This window comes from Carcharodon carcharias, chromosome 29 (assembly GCF_017639515.1).
Source record: "Carcharodon carcharias isolate sCarCar2 chromosome 29, sCarCar2.pri, whole genome shotgun sequence".
Classification (NCBI taxonomy): domain Eukaryota; kingdom Metazoa; phylum Chordata; class Chondrichthyes; order Lamniformes; family Lamnidae; genus Carcharodon; species Carcharodon carcharias.
In genome coordinates, this window is record NC_054495.1 from 10890542 (window position 1) to 10911364 (window position 20823).

Consider the following 20823-nt stretch of genomic DNA (forward strand, 5'->3'; position numbering starts at 1 on the left):
AATCTCTCACTCTCCCAAGCACACAGGATCACACACACACGCACATACATAATCACACACGCACACACACACACACACCTCTAAACACAGCCTCAACTTGAGCAGTCTCCCTCTATTAGATGGGATGCTCGGGAGGACGGTGGCGTGTTGGTACTGCAATCCACAAATCTATCTAAGGTTTTAGCGACAGAGGTTCAAATCCCACTGCAGCAGCTCGTGGAATTTGAATTCTGTGAATAAATCTTTCTCTTAAAAAAAATGACCCCAGTAATGGTGATCTTGGCACTATTATGAATCGTCATAAAAAAATCAGGTTCACTCATGTCCTTTAGGGAAGGAAATCTGCCGCCCTTACCCAGTCTGGCCTACAGGTGACTCCAGGCAGGCAACAATGTGGCTGATTTTTATCTAGTCTCTGAAATGGCCGAGCAAGCCATACAGTTCAAGGGAAATTAGGGATGGGCAACAAATGCTGACCTTGCCAGCGATGCTCGCTTCCCATCAAAATATAAAGAATAAACATTATGCTTTGTGCCCACAGACACGGCCAGTTATCTCCTCCTATTGGGCATTCCCGGTATTATACCCGGCTCACACACAAAAAGCTGCAGAAAACTCCTCCTACTGGCTGTAACCTGAAATTCTTTAAGAATAAATAATTTTTCTTTCATTTTGGTAGCTGTTTGGATCTGAGTCTTTCTGCAAACGCCAAATGTCTGTTGATCATCCCTAACTGCGGCTCAGAGGTTAGTGGTGAGCCAACCTTCTGAAGTGCTGCAGTCCACCCTACATACACCTACACTAAGGTCAGGGAGAGATGTCCAGGAATTTGACCCATTGGCCGTGGAGGAAGCGTGACACGGTTCCAATTCAGGATGGTGTGTGCCTTGGCTGGTGTTCCATAAGCCTGTTGCTTTTGCTCACCCAGGTGGTTGAGGACGTTTGGAGTTTGGAGCTGGTTTGGAAGGTCTGTCACAGTCTTATAGGGTGCCTTTGGTGGATTTAAGAGGACATTTTGGATATTGATGTACGGGCGGAAAGCTGATTAGAGGGATTCAGACATGGAGTTCCAGGAAAGGTGGGCACAGATTTACCAAGTGACAGCAAGTTCAAGGACTTTGGAAAAGATTGAGTGGTTTGTGACAGGGTGGTAATTTGCAAGGACGGCGAGTCCATTGGTGGTGTTTTTTCTCTCTTAGAGATTGGCGATGATGGCAAATTTAGAGGAGGGTGCGCAAAACCTACAGAGGGAGGGCCATTATCAACTTTGGATAACTGAGGAAGCAATAGGGTGGTTATGTGGTCGGCAATTTAGTGGGAATGGGGCAGAAAGAGCAGGAGAGTGGGTCTCAGGGTAAACAAAAAGAGCTTGCAGAACAGCGTGGGAGGTCTAGGAAAGAAACTAGAGAAAGCAGGGAGTTGCGGGCTGGGGCTGGGGGAACTGCTGAGGTAGATTAACCCGGTGGGCTAGTAGAGGGAGGAATGCAACATAGGCAGCTGATCTGTTGACCTCAATCTTAGTGACGAAGAAGTCCATGAGTTCTGCACGCCCATTGCTGGAGACACTGGGAGGAAACAGGACTTGAAGAAGATGGTTTGAAATAGAGAATGGAAGGCGTAAATTATCTTGGCATTGCTGGATGATCCTCAGCCCGTTCTGTGGTCAAGGCTAAACCAGTCGCCTACACCATCCTCTAAAATCAGCGTCGGTTGGACTTACTTGAGGGAAGAATTAGGAGGGCAATGCCAGGGCCATGGTGAGAGTAAGACAGAGAGTAGTGGTGTTGTTGCAGGCCACAGCATCAAAAGTGGAGTTGAGGAAGCAGATGAGCAAGCCAGTAGCTGAGATATGTTGTAGAAAGAGGAGGGCCAAAGTCTATATAGTTGGGATTTTAAGGTGTAGTTGCAAATGGATTGGGGGTGTCCTTTCCTTCAACCAGGGATTGCCAATGAAGTGAGTATTGTTAGGATTTGGAACCATGATTTTACTGAAGAGTGACACAAGGAACAGATCAAAGATGCTCTCGTCTACAACTAATGCAATTTACTATGCTTATTCTATCGAATAGTTCACATTCCTCCTCTTCAAGTAGAATGTCTGCATCATCCCTCTCCTTAATGATGACAGAGATGAAGTACTCACTGAGAACCCTGCTCTCATCTTCTGCATCAACCCACACATTTCCATTTACATCTCTGATAGGCCCTACTTTTCATTGGTGGTGGAAGATACAACAGGAGAGCGAGGGGAAAAGTGCCACCACTACTCAGCCAGTTAAGGCCACGGTGTTGATTCAGTCACCCCCTGTTAGTTCATGGGTGAGAAGGGAATGCGCATTCTGGAGATAGATGTGCAGAAGGGAGGTCCAAGTTGAGACGTGACTTTAATCCACAGAGCCAGCTGCAGTTTTACTGCAAACTATCCTTTTAACTGGGTACCTCACCCAAAATTGGGATGGATCGCCAAACTGGGACAGTGTAGGAGGGGGCCATTTGGCCCATCATGTCCACGCCAACACAGATGGTGTTACAGATGGCAGCGACACCAACACACAAGTGTCTAAACAAAAACTTGTCTACATTTTGGCAGGCATTGCCCGTTCTGTTGTTTTTATCATTCTGGCAGTAGCGCGTCTAGCACAAGACTGTCAAGCAGAGATATGAACGTTAGGGTTTGCTCAGTTATGAATACGACTGCCTATTTGTTGGGAGTGAGGCCAAAGGCAGTAAATCCCCAGCAAACCACGGGGAAAGGTCCTGAGATGTGAAACAAAGAAGTGAGACACTGGCTGAGAAATTACAGCATTCTCATTAAGGGAAGTGGAATTGACTAATTCCTCAGCTGATAAAGGGGACACACAGAGTGAGCTAGTTATGTATTTCTAAAATGTTTGCAAATGACGATTTAGAATAAAGTTTTCAACCTTTTACATTCAAAAAATTTGCACAATTCTCGAACCTACACAAATGTTCACTTATTCACTTACTCATTTCTTAGTAATGAGTGACTTTAAATTCAGAGAATCAAAAATAAGTCCCAGTGAAACATAAGAGTGAAAATATTAGTTCATGCATAAGTAAGAAAATAGAACCATTTCCCCTATATATTATCTGATGCAAGTTAATAAATGCTCAGCAGGTCAGCCATCATCTGTGGGGAGGAAAACAGAGTGAACTCATAAGGGCGATCCATTATCACAACTGATATTTGTTTGAACTGCAACACGTTTTCAGCAAGTACAAAAGCAGGGGCAGCAGGAAATAACAACAGTTAGTGGGAGGGAGCAAGGCGGGAGATTAGATGTGAAAATGAATGATGGTGCACAGGAAAGTAATGCAAAAAAGTGAAAAGTGAATGCAAAGAAAGCATATCTATAGAGTTTAAATTGCAACAGTGGAATAATTACCAGAACTTCCTCTTTGAAAATAAAAGATGAGACTTGATTCAGTTGTAAACTGAAATTGTGGAACTCAACGCTGAATCTGGCAGGAAGTAAAGTGTTGAATCGAAAGTGGAATTTCCTTGCAAATCTTATTCTGAGCTCCCTTGAAACAATGTTTTTCTGTCTGTACTTGCTTAAGCCTAATGCATAACTTTTCTTTTTTTTCCATATCTGAAGAAAGGTCAATGGCATGAAAAATTGATTCTTGCTTCTCTCGCCACAGTTGCAGCCTGACCAGCTGCACAATTTCAGTGTTCTCCGTTTTCCCTTTCAGATGACCAGCAGCTGCATTATTTTTGCTTCTGTACAAACGTTTGTTGCCTTTGCATTGAACAACCTTCAGCAGTTGAATTAACCATGTTAGTTGCAGCCACTCACAAAAGAACAGGCACTCCACTTGCAGGAGATAGACATAATAGATGCAGCGATCACATGCTTTCAGAGTATCGCCTGGTTAGCTACGTTTTGGCCCATGCTCACTCCTTGAGACAGGATTGGGAAGCGTTCGGCTACTCGCTGCTTGTGGCTTCCTAGACTGTGTGGCTCAAACCACATAGGATCTATTTTGGAGTTACAACAGACAGGGCAGACGTTGTGTACCCTAAATAAGGAGTAAATTAGCCGAAGTGCCTGTGTGAGTCCATTGACCATTCACCTCAGAGGAACGAATAAAGATGCACAAATTGTTACCCCAACTTGGAGATAAATGCCACTCTCACCCTTCAAAGAATTACGGAATATAATTGCATAAGGTTGGGAAAAAGGATAGGGTTTTATTCGGGAACACTCCTTACCCTGCCTGCCCTTTGAGAGCCTATTAGTCACAATGGCTTATGGAATGGGAAGCCTAGGTAAGTAGTTAGGAGTTTGGCATTACCTCAGGAAATCATGGGATCCATGGTAGATCCTTGAGTGTTATCAGTGCTTTATGAGTAACAATACCAGAGCAATATAGACAGATTCATACTCATTAACCGGGACTGTTACTCGCACAGATCACATAAATTAATACATTGGGCAAATTCACTTATACAGTAAAAATTGGATGTGTTGATTTGCCGTACACTACTGCGTACACAGTCGTCGTGGAGTCAGTCACCTTCTCTTCTGGAAATTTTTCTGCTTGCCTCTCGGCTGCTTGGGGAGTTTTCAGGTTTAAGATGGCATATTCCACTGTGCAATCACCCTGCTAAGATAGAAATGCACATCCATTGACACTCTCTTTCCCCGCGGTGTGAGATGACCAAAGCTGTGCGCCAACAATTTCAGGAAGGCAATTTCTGCCCCCTCCAGCGGGAAGTTTCACTCCCATGAGACGGTTTGTGGAAGGAGCTGATCTCTAACTTCTGTTTCCCTCAGGCGGCCTGAAATTCTGGCCGCCTGGAAAAGCCTGCATTTCAGGAGAATGCGGAAGGGGGAATTACAGCTGCGCTTCAGTAACGTGAGGGGGGTGGGTCCTCGGCTCCCGGCTGCACTGCAGTCCCATTCTTCTGAGACCTGGCCACCCGGTAGGGGTGAACAGAGCAGGAAAGCCGGGGGCGCCTTCTGGGTGGACGGGTCGTGAACCTGGCCATCGTGGCCATTCACAGGTCCAGGCGGCCACGTAGTTCGTCCCCCCTTTCCATTGCTCGCTTCCCCCACCCAGGTGACACTGGAGAAGGAGCTGGATGAATATGGGACAACGGGGGGTAAATATATATTGTCAGGTCACAAATGAGCCAATATGTCACTGAATTGAGGAACGAGGTAGAGGGGATGAATGGCCTCCTCCTGTTGCCTACATTCCTGTCATTTATAACATATCCATGTGGTGTCAGAACTAAAAAAGGAATAATTGCTTTTTCTTTCCGGTAAACATCGCACATACATATTATCATTAGCACCCAAAACCAAATGTATTGCTTCAGCATGTTGCTTTAAAAAAAAATAACATTTACCCATTAAATAAACCTATGATTGAAGAGCTTTTCTTAACATTTCGCAGCACAATACAGGTTGCAGGGCAACTAGTAAAATGTTACTTTCTTGCAAAGTATTCACTAAATTGAGCACGTTTTTTAAGCGCACTCACCGTTTACATGTTGTGCCTCTGTGCTCGGACACACATGAGACCCTAGGCCCTAGCTCTAACCGACCTGCGCCCGTCCTTCGTGGATGTAATTGAGTGGTGGGCCTTATTCTAGAAGAGTATACAGATTTCTGCTCGTTTAGCTCAGCCACTCTTTATTAGCTTGTTGATAGCTTTGTGTGCTGGTCAGCCACATTGCTGGACCAGAAAGCAATCAATGCTTTGCAGCAATGATCAGGTGATCAATGGGAATCCTGAATGAATATCCTTTAACTTGGCTAAAAGTTTGAGGGACCTTAGAAATTTGAAAAAGAAGATGCATTGTATTGAGGTATGACAATCTTCACAGCCCTGTAACCCAGCGCTGCTTTTTCTGTGAATCCTTTAATTAACTAGCTTTTACTTTAATATTTTATACGTCCTACAAGTGTAACGTTGTTATTATCTCAATGTTTTATAATAGTAAATTAATAACATATTATTGAATACATACCTGCAGTCCAGGAGATCTGTTCTTGACATCTGCATCATAATACAGGAATATTATCAGAAGTTATTGCACTAATATACTGTCAAACTGAAGCTATACCTGTTGATTCCCGTGTCTTACATTCTACTCTTTTACACATCTTGCATTTAACACAGTGTAAACATAAACATTGGAATGTTTGTTTGCTTGTTACAACATTGTTAGACAACCCGTCCAGGCTTCACATTTAGAATACGTGGAATAGAATACGCATTGTATCTTCTGGCAACCACTGGCCTTGCCGCTTCATCATCGCATTATGGATGAATAGTTCTTCATCGTCAGGTTTCAACTACTCATTTGTTTCATATTTTGAAGGTTATTTATGCTACAGTTATCAGCACTTGTCTGATACTTCGTTGTGAAATGCCTATCCCCTCTCCAATCAGATGCAGGGCACGAGAGCTCTTTGGAAAGTTGACCCACTTAATAATTTCCTGATGTAACAGGTTATATTTGAGCCAGAGTTACAGTCAACCACTTTTTCTGTAATAACTTCCGTCTCCAACATGCAAGCAGCAGAATTATGCTGTCCATCAGTCTGCAGCATAGCTGGAGCTGCAAACAATTGGGTTTCCTTTTGACGTCACCAGGTTAACTTGACTACATTCTAGAGTCAAATTTATGCGGCAAAATGATGACTATTTTAAAAGGTACCTGAATCGGCACCTGAAGTGCTATAACCTGCAAGGTTACAGACCAGGTGCTGGACGGTGGAGTTAGATGGGCGCCTAGTTTTTAATTTTTTTTTCCTTTCCAGCTGGCACAGACACGATGGACTGAATGGCCTCTTTATATGCCTTAACGCTTCCATGGTTCTCTAGTGCCCGTATTGATTTCGGGATAAATTGTAATGCAATAAACTCTGCAGCTTTCTTACCTTATATTTCAACCGTTTCCAATACCTACACTTACACCTTGTTAATCTTGCACTGAACCTGTTCAGAGTGCCTGAACGTAACTCGAAACTCTTCAGAGCATATGGACGTCCAGCTTACCTTGAATCCGTGCTGTACAGAATAGCTTTGTTAAGCGAATTGACATTGTAACGAGCAGCAGCACCATCACCACATAAACTGCAACGGAAAGGGTATGCCTGCGCCTTTCAGGCAGGGGTTCAGCTGTAAAGAAAATAGATGACATGTTAAGTGCATTTTACACATCGATCTCCATGGAGTTGCATCGAGAGCCTGGCTAACTTGGATGCAGGGGCGGATGTTATTACAAACAGTTATAAAGGATCTTCGTGGTTGAGAGGATATGGGGATGGGAGTTCAGCTCAGGAGTTTAAAAGAGAGCAAGAAATAGGGATAAATGGAAAGACGGGTAAAGAGAGAAACACCGGCTTTCATATCAGCAGGCCATCTCAAATAAGTTCACAGACAATTAACTACTATTTTTCTCCTTGCAGTTCAGTCACTGTTGCTATGTAGAGAATTCTACAGTTAAATTGCTTGCAACAAATTCTCACAAATATCAATCTGATAATGACCAGATAGCCTGTCTTGAGGTGTTGTTGAGGTAAATGTATTGACTAGAACACCCGGGAGATCTCCTCTGAACCTATTCACGATGGTGGCCTTCAGACCTTTGAAAGGCGGCAGCTCCAACAGTGCCGCATTCGCTTGGTACCAGCATTGGCTTAAAGACGAAAGTGCTGCTGAGTCGTGGCGGCGGCCAGAAATTACAGCAAAGCGAACTCGCTGATCTACCCTAAGGAAATGGTCATTCTGAAATGGAAGGGGATCAAAGTCTTCCCACAAATCAGGATTAATATCATCAAAATGCCCCAGTGAAGTGTTTGATCCGAACTTCTTCATTGATTTTATACATGTAGGGATGAGCGTAGGTTCGGGTCGTAAAAGGGACATCCATTTGACTCTCTACCTAAAGTCAAACCATCAATTTACATCTATGCAGAGCCTGCAATGTAGTAAAGTGCTCCAAGGGTTTTCACAGAAATAACTAGCCAGCCGACTTTGGCAGTGAGCTGCATAAGGAGTAAATTGGGGTAGCTGAAACGATTTCATGTTAGGATTGACCTACATAAATGCATTATTAGCTTTTGAACGGACAAATGTAGTTATGAGAGCCCTTTCTGCGAATGATGGGAAATTTAGCCAACACGGTAGACATGATGGGTCTGCAGACAGAACTGTGGGAACATAGTAAATAAATCCAGCTAAAAGATCACAAGCCATAAAACTCAATGGCCTTTACAGCTTGGGTAAATAAGATGTTCAGGAGATAAGGAAACAGACAGGGAGTCATTAGGCCCCAGACATGAGAAAACCTTCCAACACCAAAAGCTGAGGTAATGGGATATCTGCAGCCTGGCTTGTCACACTTACTAGCTTATATGATGTATATGTGAAAGCAACATCAGTGATTGAGGGCTGTACCAAACAATGTCTTGCAATGTAGGAAGCAAGAGCAATAAATCATGACACAGACTTTGTATTTTTGGGAAATCCTTGGGAAAGCAACCAGGATAAAACTGATCTCTTCCAGCATATGTGTGCTTGAATAAAATCTTTGCTTACTGGAAGCTCACAGGATTGAGAGTGGTTACTTTTTTACAACAGGAGGAGAAGTGACCACAACTTGGCCAGAGAATTAAGTTTGAAGGAGTTTTGAGAAAGTCGAGAGACATGTGGTGAAGTAGAGTAATATAAAATGATATTATGATAGGAAATTGGAACAGGAATGAGTTCCTCTGCCCATCAAGGCTGCTGTGGCATTCTTAAAGATTATCAATAATCTGATTGTGGCCGTAGCTCCACTTTCCTACAAGCCAACCACGACCAGCTCCCCCATCACTTCAGTCCCTTGTAGAACAGACAGGGATAGAGAACAATAGAAAATAGAAGCAGAAGTAGGTCATTCAGCCCTTTGAGCCTGCCCCACTGTTCAATATGTACATGGCTGATTCTCTACCTCAACACCATTCTTCCACTCTCCCCCCATACCCCTTAACGCTTTAGAGTCTGGACATTTATCTTTTTCCTTCTTAAATATATTCAACGACTCTCCTCCACAACCCACCCCGGTAGAGAATTCCTCAAGTTCACCACCCTCTGAGTGAAGAAATTCCCCTCATCTCAGTCCTAAATGACCTATCGCACATCGTGAAATTGTGACACCTTGTTCTGGACCCCCTCAGCCAGAGGAAGCATCACCTCTGCATCCAGTCTGTCCAGCCCTGTCAGAATTTTACACGTTTTATTGAGATCTCTTCTCATTTTTCTAAACTCCAGTGAACACAGGCCTAGTTGGCCTAATCTCTCCACATACAACAATCCTGCCATCTCAGGAATCAGTCTGGTGAGCCTTCGCTGCATTCCATCTATGGCAAGCATATCCTTTCTTCAGTAAGGTAACCAAAACTGCACACAATATCCCAGGTACGGTCTCACCAAGGTCCTTTACAGCTGCATCAAGAAACCCTTGCTTCGAATTCAAGTCCTATCTCAGTGAAGGCCAACATACCATTTCCCTTTTCAACTGTTTGCTGCACCTGCATACTTGCCTTCAGTGATTGGTGTACAAGGACACCCAGGTCCCTTTGTACACCAACATTTCCCAATCTAAGCAACATTGAAATAATACACTGCCACTTTGGTTTTCCAACCAAAGTTGATAACTTCACACTTATCCAAGATTTACTGAATCTGTTGTGTCTTTGCCCATTCACTCAACTGCCTAATTCAGCTTCTCATTTATTCAATGACTCCGCCTCGACTGTTTTTGGTGGGAGAGATTTCTACAGGCGCACTGCCCTGTGGAAGAGGAAATTTCTCATCATTTCCAATTCAAGGAGGGAATATATTATTTTGAAAATGTGCCCCTCTTGTCCTTTGTTCCCCTGAGAGGGGGAAATATTCTCTCAGAAACTATCCAGTCAAGCTCCCTCAGGTCCAAAGGAAATAAAGGAGGGTTTCAGGAAGATCTAAAGCTTTTCATATGTTATTGGAATTTACTGTAAAATAGGGTAATAATGGAGTCTGTGTCTATGGGTCTGTGTGTGTGTGTGTGTGTGTTTGTGTTTATTTGTGAGACGGGGTGTGGGGGGCTTAATTGAGTTAAGGGCAGCTGGTCTGAATGCTTGATGTAAGAAGAGAAGCTAGGTTTGAAAAGCTAATTTGGCAAACATGGGCGGAGTTTTAGAACATGAGGTGTAATGGGAACATTTGAATTTTTAAATAAAACCTGAATTCAAAGGACGGGATGAAATGTTACAGCCAAGCCAGGAGAAGTTAAGAAACAGTGTGTTTATTTTTCCCAACGATTACTGGTAAAATTAGCACTTTGATAGATTTTTTATTATTAGAGAAGTAAGGTCCAGAGGCATAATGAAATAATGGGAATTTGCATTCAAAGGGGAATATATATATATAATGGAGAGAAGGCTGCGTGTAAGGGCATGCATTCTATGATCTAACACAAGTGTGAAAAACCTCCAGCATCTAAGCCTGAAGCTGCTGTCTACAAAGAACTGAAGTTAAGCAAACTCACTTTGAGTTCGACTGTTCAGGGTATTATGTTACTTTGCCTGAGCCTTTTAAAATTTATGTGTCTTACTGTTGCCTTATGGAGGTGTAATTGGGAGTTAGATTTGCCAGGGGAGCTAAGTGAAAATCATAATAAAAATTTGTAGCCCCAAGTATGCACTAAAAATCATTTCTTCTGTTAAAAAATATTTAATTTTGTTTTGTAAAAAAAATAGAAACTTCTCTTCTTATATCAAAACCTTCAGACCAGCTGTCTTTAATTCAATTAAGCCACACATGCACACACACACCCACCCACACACACGCATAGACACATATCTCACTATTACTCCACCTTAAAATAAATTCCAATGTCATCATGAAAGTTATTATATCTTCCAGAAATCATCACCCTTATTAAAAAATGAACCGCCATAAATTAAAAAGATGGCTTCATTTTCTGAACCCATCTTATATTACCTTCTATACTTGCAGTATTCCATTATCAGATACATGCATTAACATAACAATACATATGCAAATCCTTGGTATCAACAGACATTATTTCAAATCTAGTGTTCAGGTTTTAAATGCCCAATTTTCTCTTTAGGCTTTAAACTCTTGGACCATGCATCTGCAATCAGATATTCTCCTAGAACCACATGTAAAATTTGTTGATTAAATAGTTGCCGTAATACACTTTATCTGCATATCTACTTATCCTTGCACTTTTGCTTGGAAATTAGTCGAGAAACTTTAAAGTGTCGTGCTCTGTTTAAACAATTGCTTCTGCCAAGCCGTTTGCAATGCAAATTTCAAAATGTTGGAACCCGAACACCAAACCCAAGGTCTCTTTTTCCATCATTCAATATCTTCTCTGCTGTACATTCAACCTCCGTGAAAAGTACACTTTCGGCTCTCAATTCCATTATGACCTTCTTGTAATAGTACAGCCCCAATGCCGAAATCAATTGAATCAGCGGCCAACTTAAATTGCTTGGCATAATTGAGCACTGCAAAAACTCGTGTTTTTGTTAATACAGTTTTCAAACTGCTAAAATGCCTTCTGACACTCCTGTGTCCATTGAAGCTTCTTGTTCTTTTTAATAGTTCAGTCAATGGAGCAACCACTTGGCAAACAATTGGTACAAATTCATGATAAAACCCAATCATGCCCAGAAATCTTAAAACTTTTCATTTTGTTATGGCACTGGGAAGTCCATGATAGGCTCGACTTTCACATCTCTCGGGGCCACCTTAAACATGTTCAATCTCATGGCACAGATGCGTAACTTGCGCTTTTGCAAATCCACTTTTAGCCAAGTTCATAAACAAATTAGCTTCTTTTAATTGACAGAACAATTCTTTCAGATGCTGTAAATGCTTCTCCCACATCTAACTGAAAACTATCAAGCAGTCAATATAAACAGCACAATCGCTCAGTCCTGCAATTACTTTGTTTGTCAGCCTTTGAAATGTTTCAGGTGCATGTGTCATACCAAACACATGACTTTAAAATGATATAGTCCATCTGGAGTCACAAAAGCCGATATCTCCTTTGCCCTCTCCAATAACAGCACTTGCCAATACCCTCAAGTCAATTTTTGTGATAAATTTTGATTATCCCACTTTCTCAATGCAATCTTGCAACTGCGGTATAGGCTATGAATCCACTTTTGTCACTGCATTCACCTTTTGATTGACCACACACAGTCTTTGTGTTCCATCCAGTTTCGGTGCCAGCACAATAGGCAAACTCCAGTTACTCCAGCTAGACTCAATGATATCATTTTGAAACATGAATTCAATTTCTTTCTGTACTTGCAATAACTTTGCTGGATTCAATCTATAAGGATGTTGCCTTATTGAATATGAAACAGATACATCATGTATCATTAAATTTGTCTTCCCCAGCATGTTCCCACAAATAGTTTTCTGTGAGTGCAATAGCATCTCCAAATCACTTTGACATTTGCCAGAAGGAAACTCAATAATATATCTGCATTTTCAAGTACCCCCTCATTATCCATTTTGATTAGGGGAAAACCAATTTTACAGAATCCTGCATTTCTACCTCTTTCTTATTATCTACTATCACTAATGCCTCATTTCGGTCCTCTTCCCTGTCAAAGCAATTTTTTAAACATATTTACATGACAAAGCCTCTACGTATTCCTTCTATCTGGAGTATATTACATCATTTACTTCACTTAGTTTATGTTCAATCCTGTAAGGCCCATTAAACCTTGCCTTTAACGAGTTACCCAGTGCTGGTAACAGAACTCGCACTTTTCCCCCAGCAAGAAAACTATGAGCTGTAGCTTTTTTGTCTGCCTTCACTTTCATCAAAAGCTGTGATATATTTATATATTCCTCAGCTAACTTTCACACTCTATCCAATCTCGCTCTGAAGCTTGATACATAATCCAGGAGGGTAGTTTCTGAATTTTGATCTGCCAATTTCTCATGAATCAATTTCAGTAGTCCCCTTATCTCATAACCATAAACTAATTCAAAAGGACTAAAAGCAATCGATGCATTATGAACGACCCTAATAACAAATCACACAAATGGACTTCCCTTCCACAATCATGTGGATAATCCTGGCTATACGCCCACATCATAATTTTTAGAGTTTGATGCCATCTTTCCAAAACCCTTGTGACTCAGGGCTGTTGGCTCAAATTGCTTTACCCCCAAACTGTTCATTACTTCTTTAACCAGCCGTGACATGAAACTTGAACACTGATTTGATTGTATTTCCTTTGGTAAACCATATCTTGTAAAAAAATAGTCAACTCTTCCACAATTTTCTTTGTTGTAATATTTTTCAAACGAATCTCCTCAGGAAACGTTGTAGACTGATCCATTATTGTCAATACGTGCTGATTCCCAGTTTTCGTATTGGGGAGGGGCCCTACACAATCAATCATGACCCTAGTAAAAGGCTCTTCAAATATTGGAATTGGAATTAAAGATACCAGCTTAGTCACGGCTTGTGGTTTCCATATCACCTGACATGTGTGACATACCCTACAGAATTTGACTTATGCAATCCAGGCCAATAAAAATGTTTTTGTACTTTCGCCTGTGCCTTTCTAATTCCTAAAAGCCTTCCCTCCATTGGAATTTCATGAGCAATTCTCGGTTTCTCATTTCTATATCCAAATGGTATTACAATATGATGCACATCTCTCCAACTTTCATTTGCTGAAGCACAATAAGACCTCAATTTTCTCATTAAAACATTACCCTTAAGGTAATATTCTGTAATACACTTTGCCTCTGTTTCTGAGTAAGCTGTCAGATATAGCTATTTTATTCACAAATAATTTTTCTGCAACTCTACCAACTGCCTTGACTTAATCACTTCAGCTGCACTTTCTTCCAGCCTTTCTTTCTGAACAATGTTATCAAAAACAATGCCAGTTAATTGGACTTCTCTCTACCTTTGAACTTCCTGTTCATCTTGTTTCAAACTACGAACCTGCGATCTTGTTATCACACAATCTGGAAACAACACAGGATGCTCTCTCTGAAATACTCTTGTTGAAATACTTTGGTTGACACCACTTCTACAGGTTGCTCAACACCATGGGCATCAACCACATCTGGGACTCGGCTATATCATTCCCCAAAATAAATTGAACCCGTGCAATGGGCAATTTTTCCACTAATCCAACAATCACTTTACTTGTTTTCCACATACTTGTTAAATTTACCTTCCAAAATGGAATAGATTTAGCATCTCCATGAACCCCACTGATTATCACCTGCTCCAGAAATACTCCATCTGAACAGCAAATATCGCTACTCCACAACATTAAGGATTGACTAGCCCCTGCGCCTCTTTAAATTTTAATATCTTCATCTACTCCACCTCATATGCATGAAAAGTGTTCCCCTTCACAGACAAAATCTTTAAACATTTCTGCAACCTGCTCCTCAGAGTTCTCTTGGGTAAATTGTGAGAACATTCCTGCTTCTTTACCTATCACTGATTCTCCCTCTTTTACCTATACACAAAGCATTGCTTTATTTCCTGTGCCTGAACCTCAGAACCTACTGTACTTTTACTTCCAGAACTGTTCTGCACCCCAATAATCCCAAAAGCTTTTCCCTGCAATTTCCAACATACTGAAATTGTATGTCCAAATTTCTTACAATTAAAACACCTCAAATTTCGAAACTCACTTCTACCCTCAGCACCTTCCTAAATATACAGATAGATATACAAATTGCAAAAGAGTTGTGATAGTTGTTTCAAGTTTCCTTTTGGGATTTGAGCAGCTTAGCATTTACTGTCGGCTGTGGCATTACAAGGGTCACAAAAACACAGCAATTCCTTAGGCAGTGAGAACGCCAACCTCTCTGAATTGGGAGCACGAATGAGCTCAGGCCTCCAGCGACCCATTGCAAAGGCCCATTGGAAATCCTGGAGCTATAGAAATTCCAGAGTAAAATTCAACCCCAGTTTTAGCCCACTCTGTCCCATGGCGGTTAGGGTGGAGGGGCTGGGGTTGGCTGGTTGAGGACGAGAGCATCAACCTCTGAAATAGTTTTGTGTCACAGTTGAATTGCAGAGCATGTCAGTTTCCCAATTTGTAATTGAGCCTATAACTTCCACCTGAACTGGCGTGCTGGAGCATCAGGAAGATGATGTGAACTTAGCAAAAGCCCTCACATCCTTCGGATATAATCATCCCTTCCCCCTTGGCACAGCATGCAGAACGCCTTCAGTACTAGTTTGAAGTCTCAGCCAAAGGTTTACAACAGAGATAAGAAATGAGAACATAATGAAGAGAATTTATGCCCCCAAACTACTCACTCATTCAATAAGACCATGTCTGATCTCGTGCCCCCCAACTTTGACCTACCTCCAGGCATCTTCAAAGAGGGCATTGGTGGCCAGGGACTTCCATTGTGTTGGTCCATGATTATGCTTGGAAAAGTGCTGCAGTAGTTTGCCATTGCTTTCTGCAGTATGCCTTTCCATAAAACTCTCCCACTCTTACCGCAGAGGTGTATTGGAAGGATCTGCAGGTTGATGACCAACTTGTTTGGTCATGTTATGGGCGCACAGTCTGTGGCCATTAAGCCTGAAGTGAGACCTGAGCCCAGAGCTTCTCGCCCAAAAGTAGGGACGCTAGTCACTACGTCGCAAGGCTTCCCTACTCTAACCCCTTATCCCTTTGTTCCCTTCGTGTCTAAATATCTACCAATCACAATCTTAAATGTGCTCAATGGCTGAACGTTTACAACAGTCTGGGATGCCGATTTCCAAACATTCACCAATGTCCCTCTGAAGAAATTTCTACACTTCTGGGTTCTAAATGGCTAACCTCTTCTCCGTGTGCCTGTGACCCTTAATTCTAAACTCTCCCTCCAAGAATAAATAGCCGATCACAGCATCTCCGCTGGAATGTTCCTTAATGAGTTTCTATATCTCAATGAGGTCACTCTTATCCTTCTGACCTCCCAAGATATTGGCCTATTCTATTCCTCTACTCCTCATAGGGCAACTCTCTCATTCAAGGGAGCAGACTCACTGGAGCGTTCACTGCCAGTCTTGCCAAGTGGGACCCAAAGTTGACAAGCTCTACCAAGCCTGCCAAGTGCTAGCCAACCTGCTAAGAGTTATTAGCCATGCCAAGTTGACATTATACAAGATATTCAATTTCTGTCTCTATATTACAATCATGAATGGTTTTATGAAATGGGTGAGTAGGTTAGGGGCATAAGTCCTCTTCATTATGTTCTCATTTCTTATATCTCTGTTGTAAACTTTTGGCTGCCATCTTTATAGGGGACAATGTGCAGCAGGGCTCATGGGCAGCCGCCATCATTGTACGGGGCAATGTGCAACAGGGCGAATGAGCAGCCGCCATCTTTGTGGGGGACAATGTGAGGTAGGAACCCAACTTATTTATTTTCAAGGAGTATGTATCCTGCATCAAAATAAAGTGGCTGTCAGTGCCAAGCAACATCATATTTATCTCTGCAACGTAATTAATCCTTCTAAAACCCGTCAACTGGGTTTACTGCTCAGTAAGCCTTGAACCCACATCCTTCCGACTGAGATCAGTTTGGCGAAGGGATCAAATCCTGATTAATTGCCTTCCAAAGACTAACCTAAAGCACAGACTAATACATATTGAGGTTACACAGAGGAATTTCTGCGTATTGAACTCTGGCTTGCAATGGCTGAGGAAGCCACCATCACAACAACCTTAAGAGGATGGACAATGAAATCACCCATGGGTCTGCTTCCACAAATGAATGAAGCAACAATAAATAATAACTAATGCTCCTGTGACATGGGTTCAAATTCCACCAGGGCAACTGCGGGAATTAACATTCGATTAACTAATAAATCCGGCACAAAATGCTTGTTTCATTAACAATAATAATCATGAAATGACCAGGTTATTGTAACAGCCCATCTGATTCACTAATTCCCATGAGTGGAGGAAATGTTTCGCCCTTACTTGGCCTGGTCTACCTGGGAGTCTTGGCCCACAGCGATGTGGTTACTCTAAAATGCCCTCTGGGATGAACTGTCAAACCGTTCAATTCCATGGCAATTTGGTATGGGCAATAAATGCTGGACTTGCCAGACACACTCACAGCTCAAGGTGAATAATAATAAAAAAAAAACAGTTTCTCCTTTAATCTGGATAAACCATTCATAATTTTAACACCTCTGCTAAGTCTCTCCTTAACCTTCACTGCTCTAATCTAACTGCTCAGAGGAGGTTATAAATCAAGAACGCATGGACGCTTGGGCATACCTAGTACTTTCAGGATGATATCCCCCCATATGCTTCCATTGGGGTATGTAGTGAACTTGCAATTGTATACATCTGAATCGCTCATTTCCAGATCTGAAACTACCAGCGTGGCATCCTGGCAAGAGGGATTTTTGAATCGTAGCCGCGAGGAGCCGGGTCGCTGTGGGTAGCTTGTTCCATGTTTTGGATTGCAGAGTGCCAGGGTTCTCCATTGATCAGCTTTCCTCGCCCAGGTGACCTGGATTACTGTCAGACCCGGTTGGGAAGTTTGTAACTGACATGGGAGCATCACTTCCATTCCCAAATAGCCGGTGGCAAACTCGTTCACACTTAATTCCTCGGCATTGCAGACTGAGGAAGAGAAAATATAACCAAACAGTTTCACTGGCCCCAGAAATGTTTTAATTATGTCTTTTTATTTATAGTCCGCATTATCTTTATATATTTAGATAGTAAATCAACAATAGGTTCATTAACAGGTATAACAGGCATAATATCAAATGTAGCTAACTTCTAATCAATACTATTTCACAAATACAGTTACAGGGCTACGCAGGGAGAGCGGGCTAGGCGATAAATCTTGGATTTCATTGGGCTCTGAGGAGTGGGATGGGCAATGGGATTAGTTTGGGATTAATGCAAGCCTATTAGGTGATAGTGAGGAACTGGTATTAGTTTGTAATTGATACAGGGCTCTGGGAGAGAGCGGGACAGTGGGATTAGTTTGGAATTGATACAGGGCTATGGGACAAGAGTGGAGAATTGGGATTAGTTTGGGGTTATTACAAGGCTATGAAGTAATAATGAAGCACTAGTATTAGTTTGTGATTGATATAGGGCTATGGGAGAGGGTAGGGCAGTTGGGTTGGTTGTGGGTTCATGAGGGGCAATGGAGAGAAAGTGGGGCACTGGGGGCAGCTTGGGGTTGAGAAAGGGCTTTGGGAAGAACACAGGGCAGTGGGATGAGTTTGGGATTGATACAGGGATATGAGGTGAATGTGGGTCATTGGACTAGATTGAGATTGATCCAGAGCTATGAAGAGAGAGCGGGGCAGTGTGATTAGTTTGGGAACTGATACAGGGTGATTGGAAGAGTGTGGGGCATTTGGATTGGTTTGGAAGTGATGCCAGGTTTATGGCGTGAAGCAAGGTATGGGATTGGGCTGGGATTAAAGGAGAGCTGTAGAGAGGGAGCTGGGCAGTGTGATTCTTTTAGAATTTATACAGGGCTATGGGCAGAGTCCTTAATTTGGGATTGATCAGGGCTATGGGGAGATAACGGGACAATGAATTTCATTCGGGGTTGATCCAGGTTATTGGTGAGAGCATGCAGCGTTTGAAATTTCAGATTTTCAGGAGTCTGGTACAGGTCAGGGAATTTTACAGCATGTAGGAAACCATTTTCTTAGCATATGGTGGTGGTGCTCAGAGCAATTCCGAAGTAATCTCACTGCTGTGCTCTCCCCCATGCCCCTGTACAAATTCTACCGCATTACTTTCTCTCCATAACCTTGGATCAATCCCAAACTAATCTTACCAACTCCCGCTATCTCCCCAGAGCTCTGTGTCAATCTCAAAGTAATCACACTGCACTACGTGGGTCAAAACCCTGTAACAATCCGCAAATGAAACCAAAGCCCCTTCTCGCCATAGCCTTGTACGAACTTCCAAATAAACCCACTTTTCCACGCTCTCCCCTTATCTCTGTTGCATTCTCAAATGAATCCCACCCTGCCACTCTTCCAGTCACACTGTCTGCATCCCAAACTAATCCCACTAACCTGGGCTCTCCTCCTAGCTGTATCCATCCCACAATAATCCCACTGTCCATCTTTGTCCCCATTGCATTGTATTATCCCCAAACTAATCCCACTAACCTGCTTTCTCCCCATAGGCCTGTTTCCATTCCAAAATGATTCCAGTATCCTTCTCTCTCCCCATGGCTATCTGGCCATTCCAAAATAAACTCACGGTCTCGCTTTCTCCTCATAGGCCTGTATCCATCCCACAATAATCCAACTGTCCCCCTAGCCCCGTAGCATTCCCAAACTAATCTCAGGGCCCCACACTCTCCCTGGAGCTTCCTATCATTTCCAAACTAACCCAAACGTTCGTCTATCCCCATAATGCTCTGCCAAATACAAAACTAATCCCGGTGCCTTTGTCTATCCTTACAGCCCTGTATCAGTCACAAACTAATGCCACTACGGCTCTGTCTCCTATTAGGGTTCATTAAGCCCGCATTAATCTCTCTTTCAATGCCTTCCTTTGGTGGCTTGCAAATTAGAGCACTTCAAGCGAATATCCAAATACCTTTTTTTGAAGAAGTGTCTTGAGAGTTTCTGTCTCTAAAATTAGCTCTACCGGTCTCCATATCACTGGCACACTAAATTTAAAATTATGCAGTGTGTAAATATACTGTGGATGCGTTTTATATTACAATTTGCGCAAAGAATCATAAACTCACAGAATGATGCAGCATAGATACAGGACAGTGTCAATCAGTCCCCTACCAGCTCTTTGGTCGAAGTGTCCTATTAATTCCACGGCCTACTCTTCCCTCGCAGCCCTGTTTTTTTTCTCTTTCTGTTCAGGCACATATTGAATTCTCCTTTGAAAGTTACGAATGCATCAGCTTCTGTCACATTTTCAGAATGTGCTTTGCAGGTCACAACTCCTCGCCCTGCAAATATGAAGGCCTCCTCCTCAAAACACCTCATTCTTTTGTCATTCATCTACATTCTATGGTCTCTGTTTACTGACAATTCTGCCTCTGGAAAAAAAGCTCCTCCTTATTTAGTCTCCCAGAACCTTCATTATTTTGAATAAGTCAAATGTCGTCTGAACTTTCCCTGCTCTATTTTGCAAAACAACCACAAAAAATAAAATAAACAAACAGGTTCTCTAATTCTCCCATATAACTGAAATCACTTTCCAGACAAACTCCTGCGCAGTCCCTCCAAGGCCTTGATATCATTCCTAAAGTTTGTTGCCCAGATTTAAACACTACAGCTGACTTCGAACCACTGTGTACAAGAAACAAGGGGACGTATTTTGTGCGAGGAAGAACATTTTCTGTCACCGAGGAACGCAATATAGAAACCTTTGAAGGTTTGGTTGCATTTCTTCTATCTGATTACTGTATTAAACTTAGAATATCTAAAACTTACCAAGTGGGATGAGGGTTAAAAACAAGATCGTGCCGAAAATGGACTCCATCCTGATATATCATACAGATGTATGATTCAGGGCTATCGTGTTTTTGAAAGCAGATAGTTCCTTAAAAATCTACATTGTTTGGTTTTTCTTCCTTGTGGAAGAACATAAAATTAGGAACTGACTCTGCACGAATAAGTGTTTGCACCAAGCTACCGCAAAACATAACTATTCAGCTGCAAATCACTCCAAACTGCAGAAGCAAAGTTCAAGGATGTGAAAGAGGTAAGTTGCAAAATATTTGAACAAGAACTGTTACGACGATATATCCTGTGTGCGACCTACA

General features: G+C 42.2%; 1 protein-coding gene across 1 annotated transcript; it reads right to left on the reverse strand.

Annotated features, from left to right (window-relative positions):
* Window positions 1-2913: 2913 nt before the first annotated feature.
* LOC121271091 (nectin-2-like) lies at window positions 2914-20568 on the reverse strand. Its single transcript, XM_041176834.1, has 5 exons — window positions 20492-20568; window positions 17322-17672; window positions 7039-7161; window positions 6005-6033; window positions 2914-4632 (listed from the first exon to the last, which is right to left on the reverse strand). The coding sequence occupies exons 1-5, from the start codon at window positions 20538-20540 to the stop codon at window positions 4471-4473; spliced, it is 714 nt and encodes a 237-aa protein (XP_041032768.1). The 5' UTR covers window positions 20541-20568; the 3' UTR covers window positions 2914-4470.
* Window positions 20569-20823: the final 255 nt, after the last annotated feature.

Bases quoted from the DNA above. Each gene is read 5' to 3' on its own strand.
- LOC121271091 (XM_041176834.1), bottom strand. From the start codon at position 20,540: ATGGAGTCCATTTTCGGCACGATCTTGTTTTTAACCCTCATCCCACTT. The intron at 17,673-20,491 runs GTAAGTTTTAGA...TCTCTTCCTCAG, and splicing joins TTTAACCCTCATCCCACTTG to TCTGCAATGCCGAGGAATTA. The intron at 4,633-6,004 runs GTATGTATTCAA...TTTCTATCTTAG, and splicing joins ACAGATCTCCTGGACTGCAG to CAGGGTGATTGCACAGTGGA.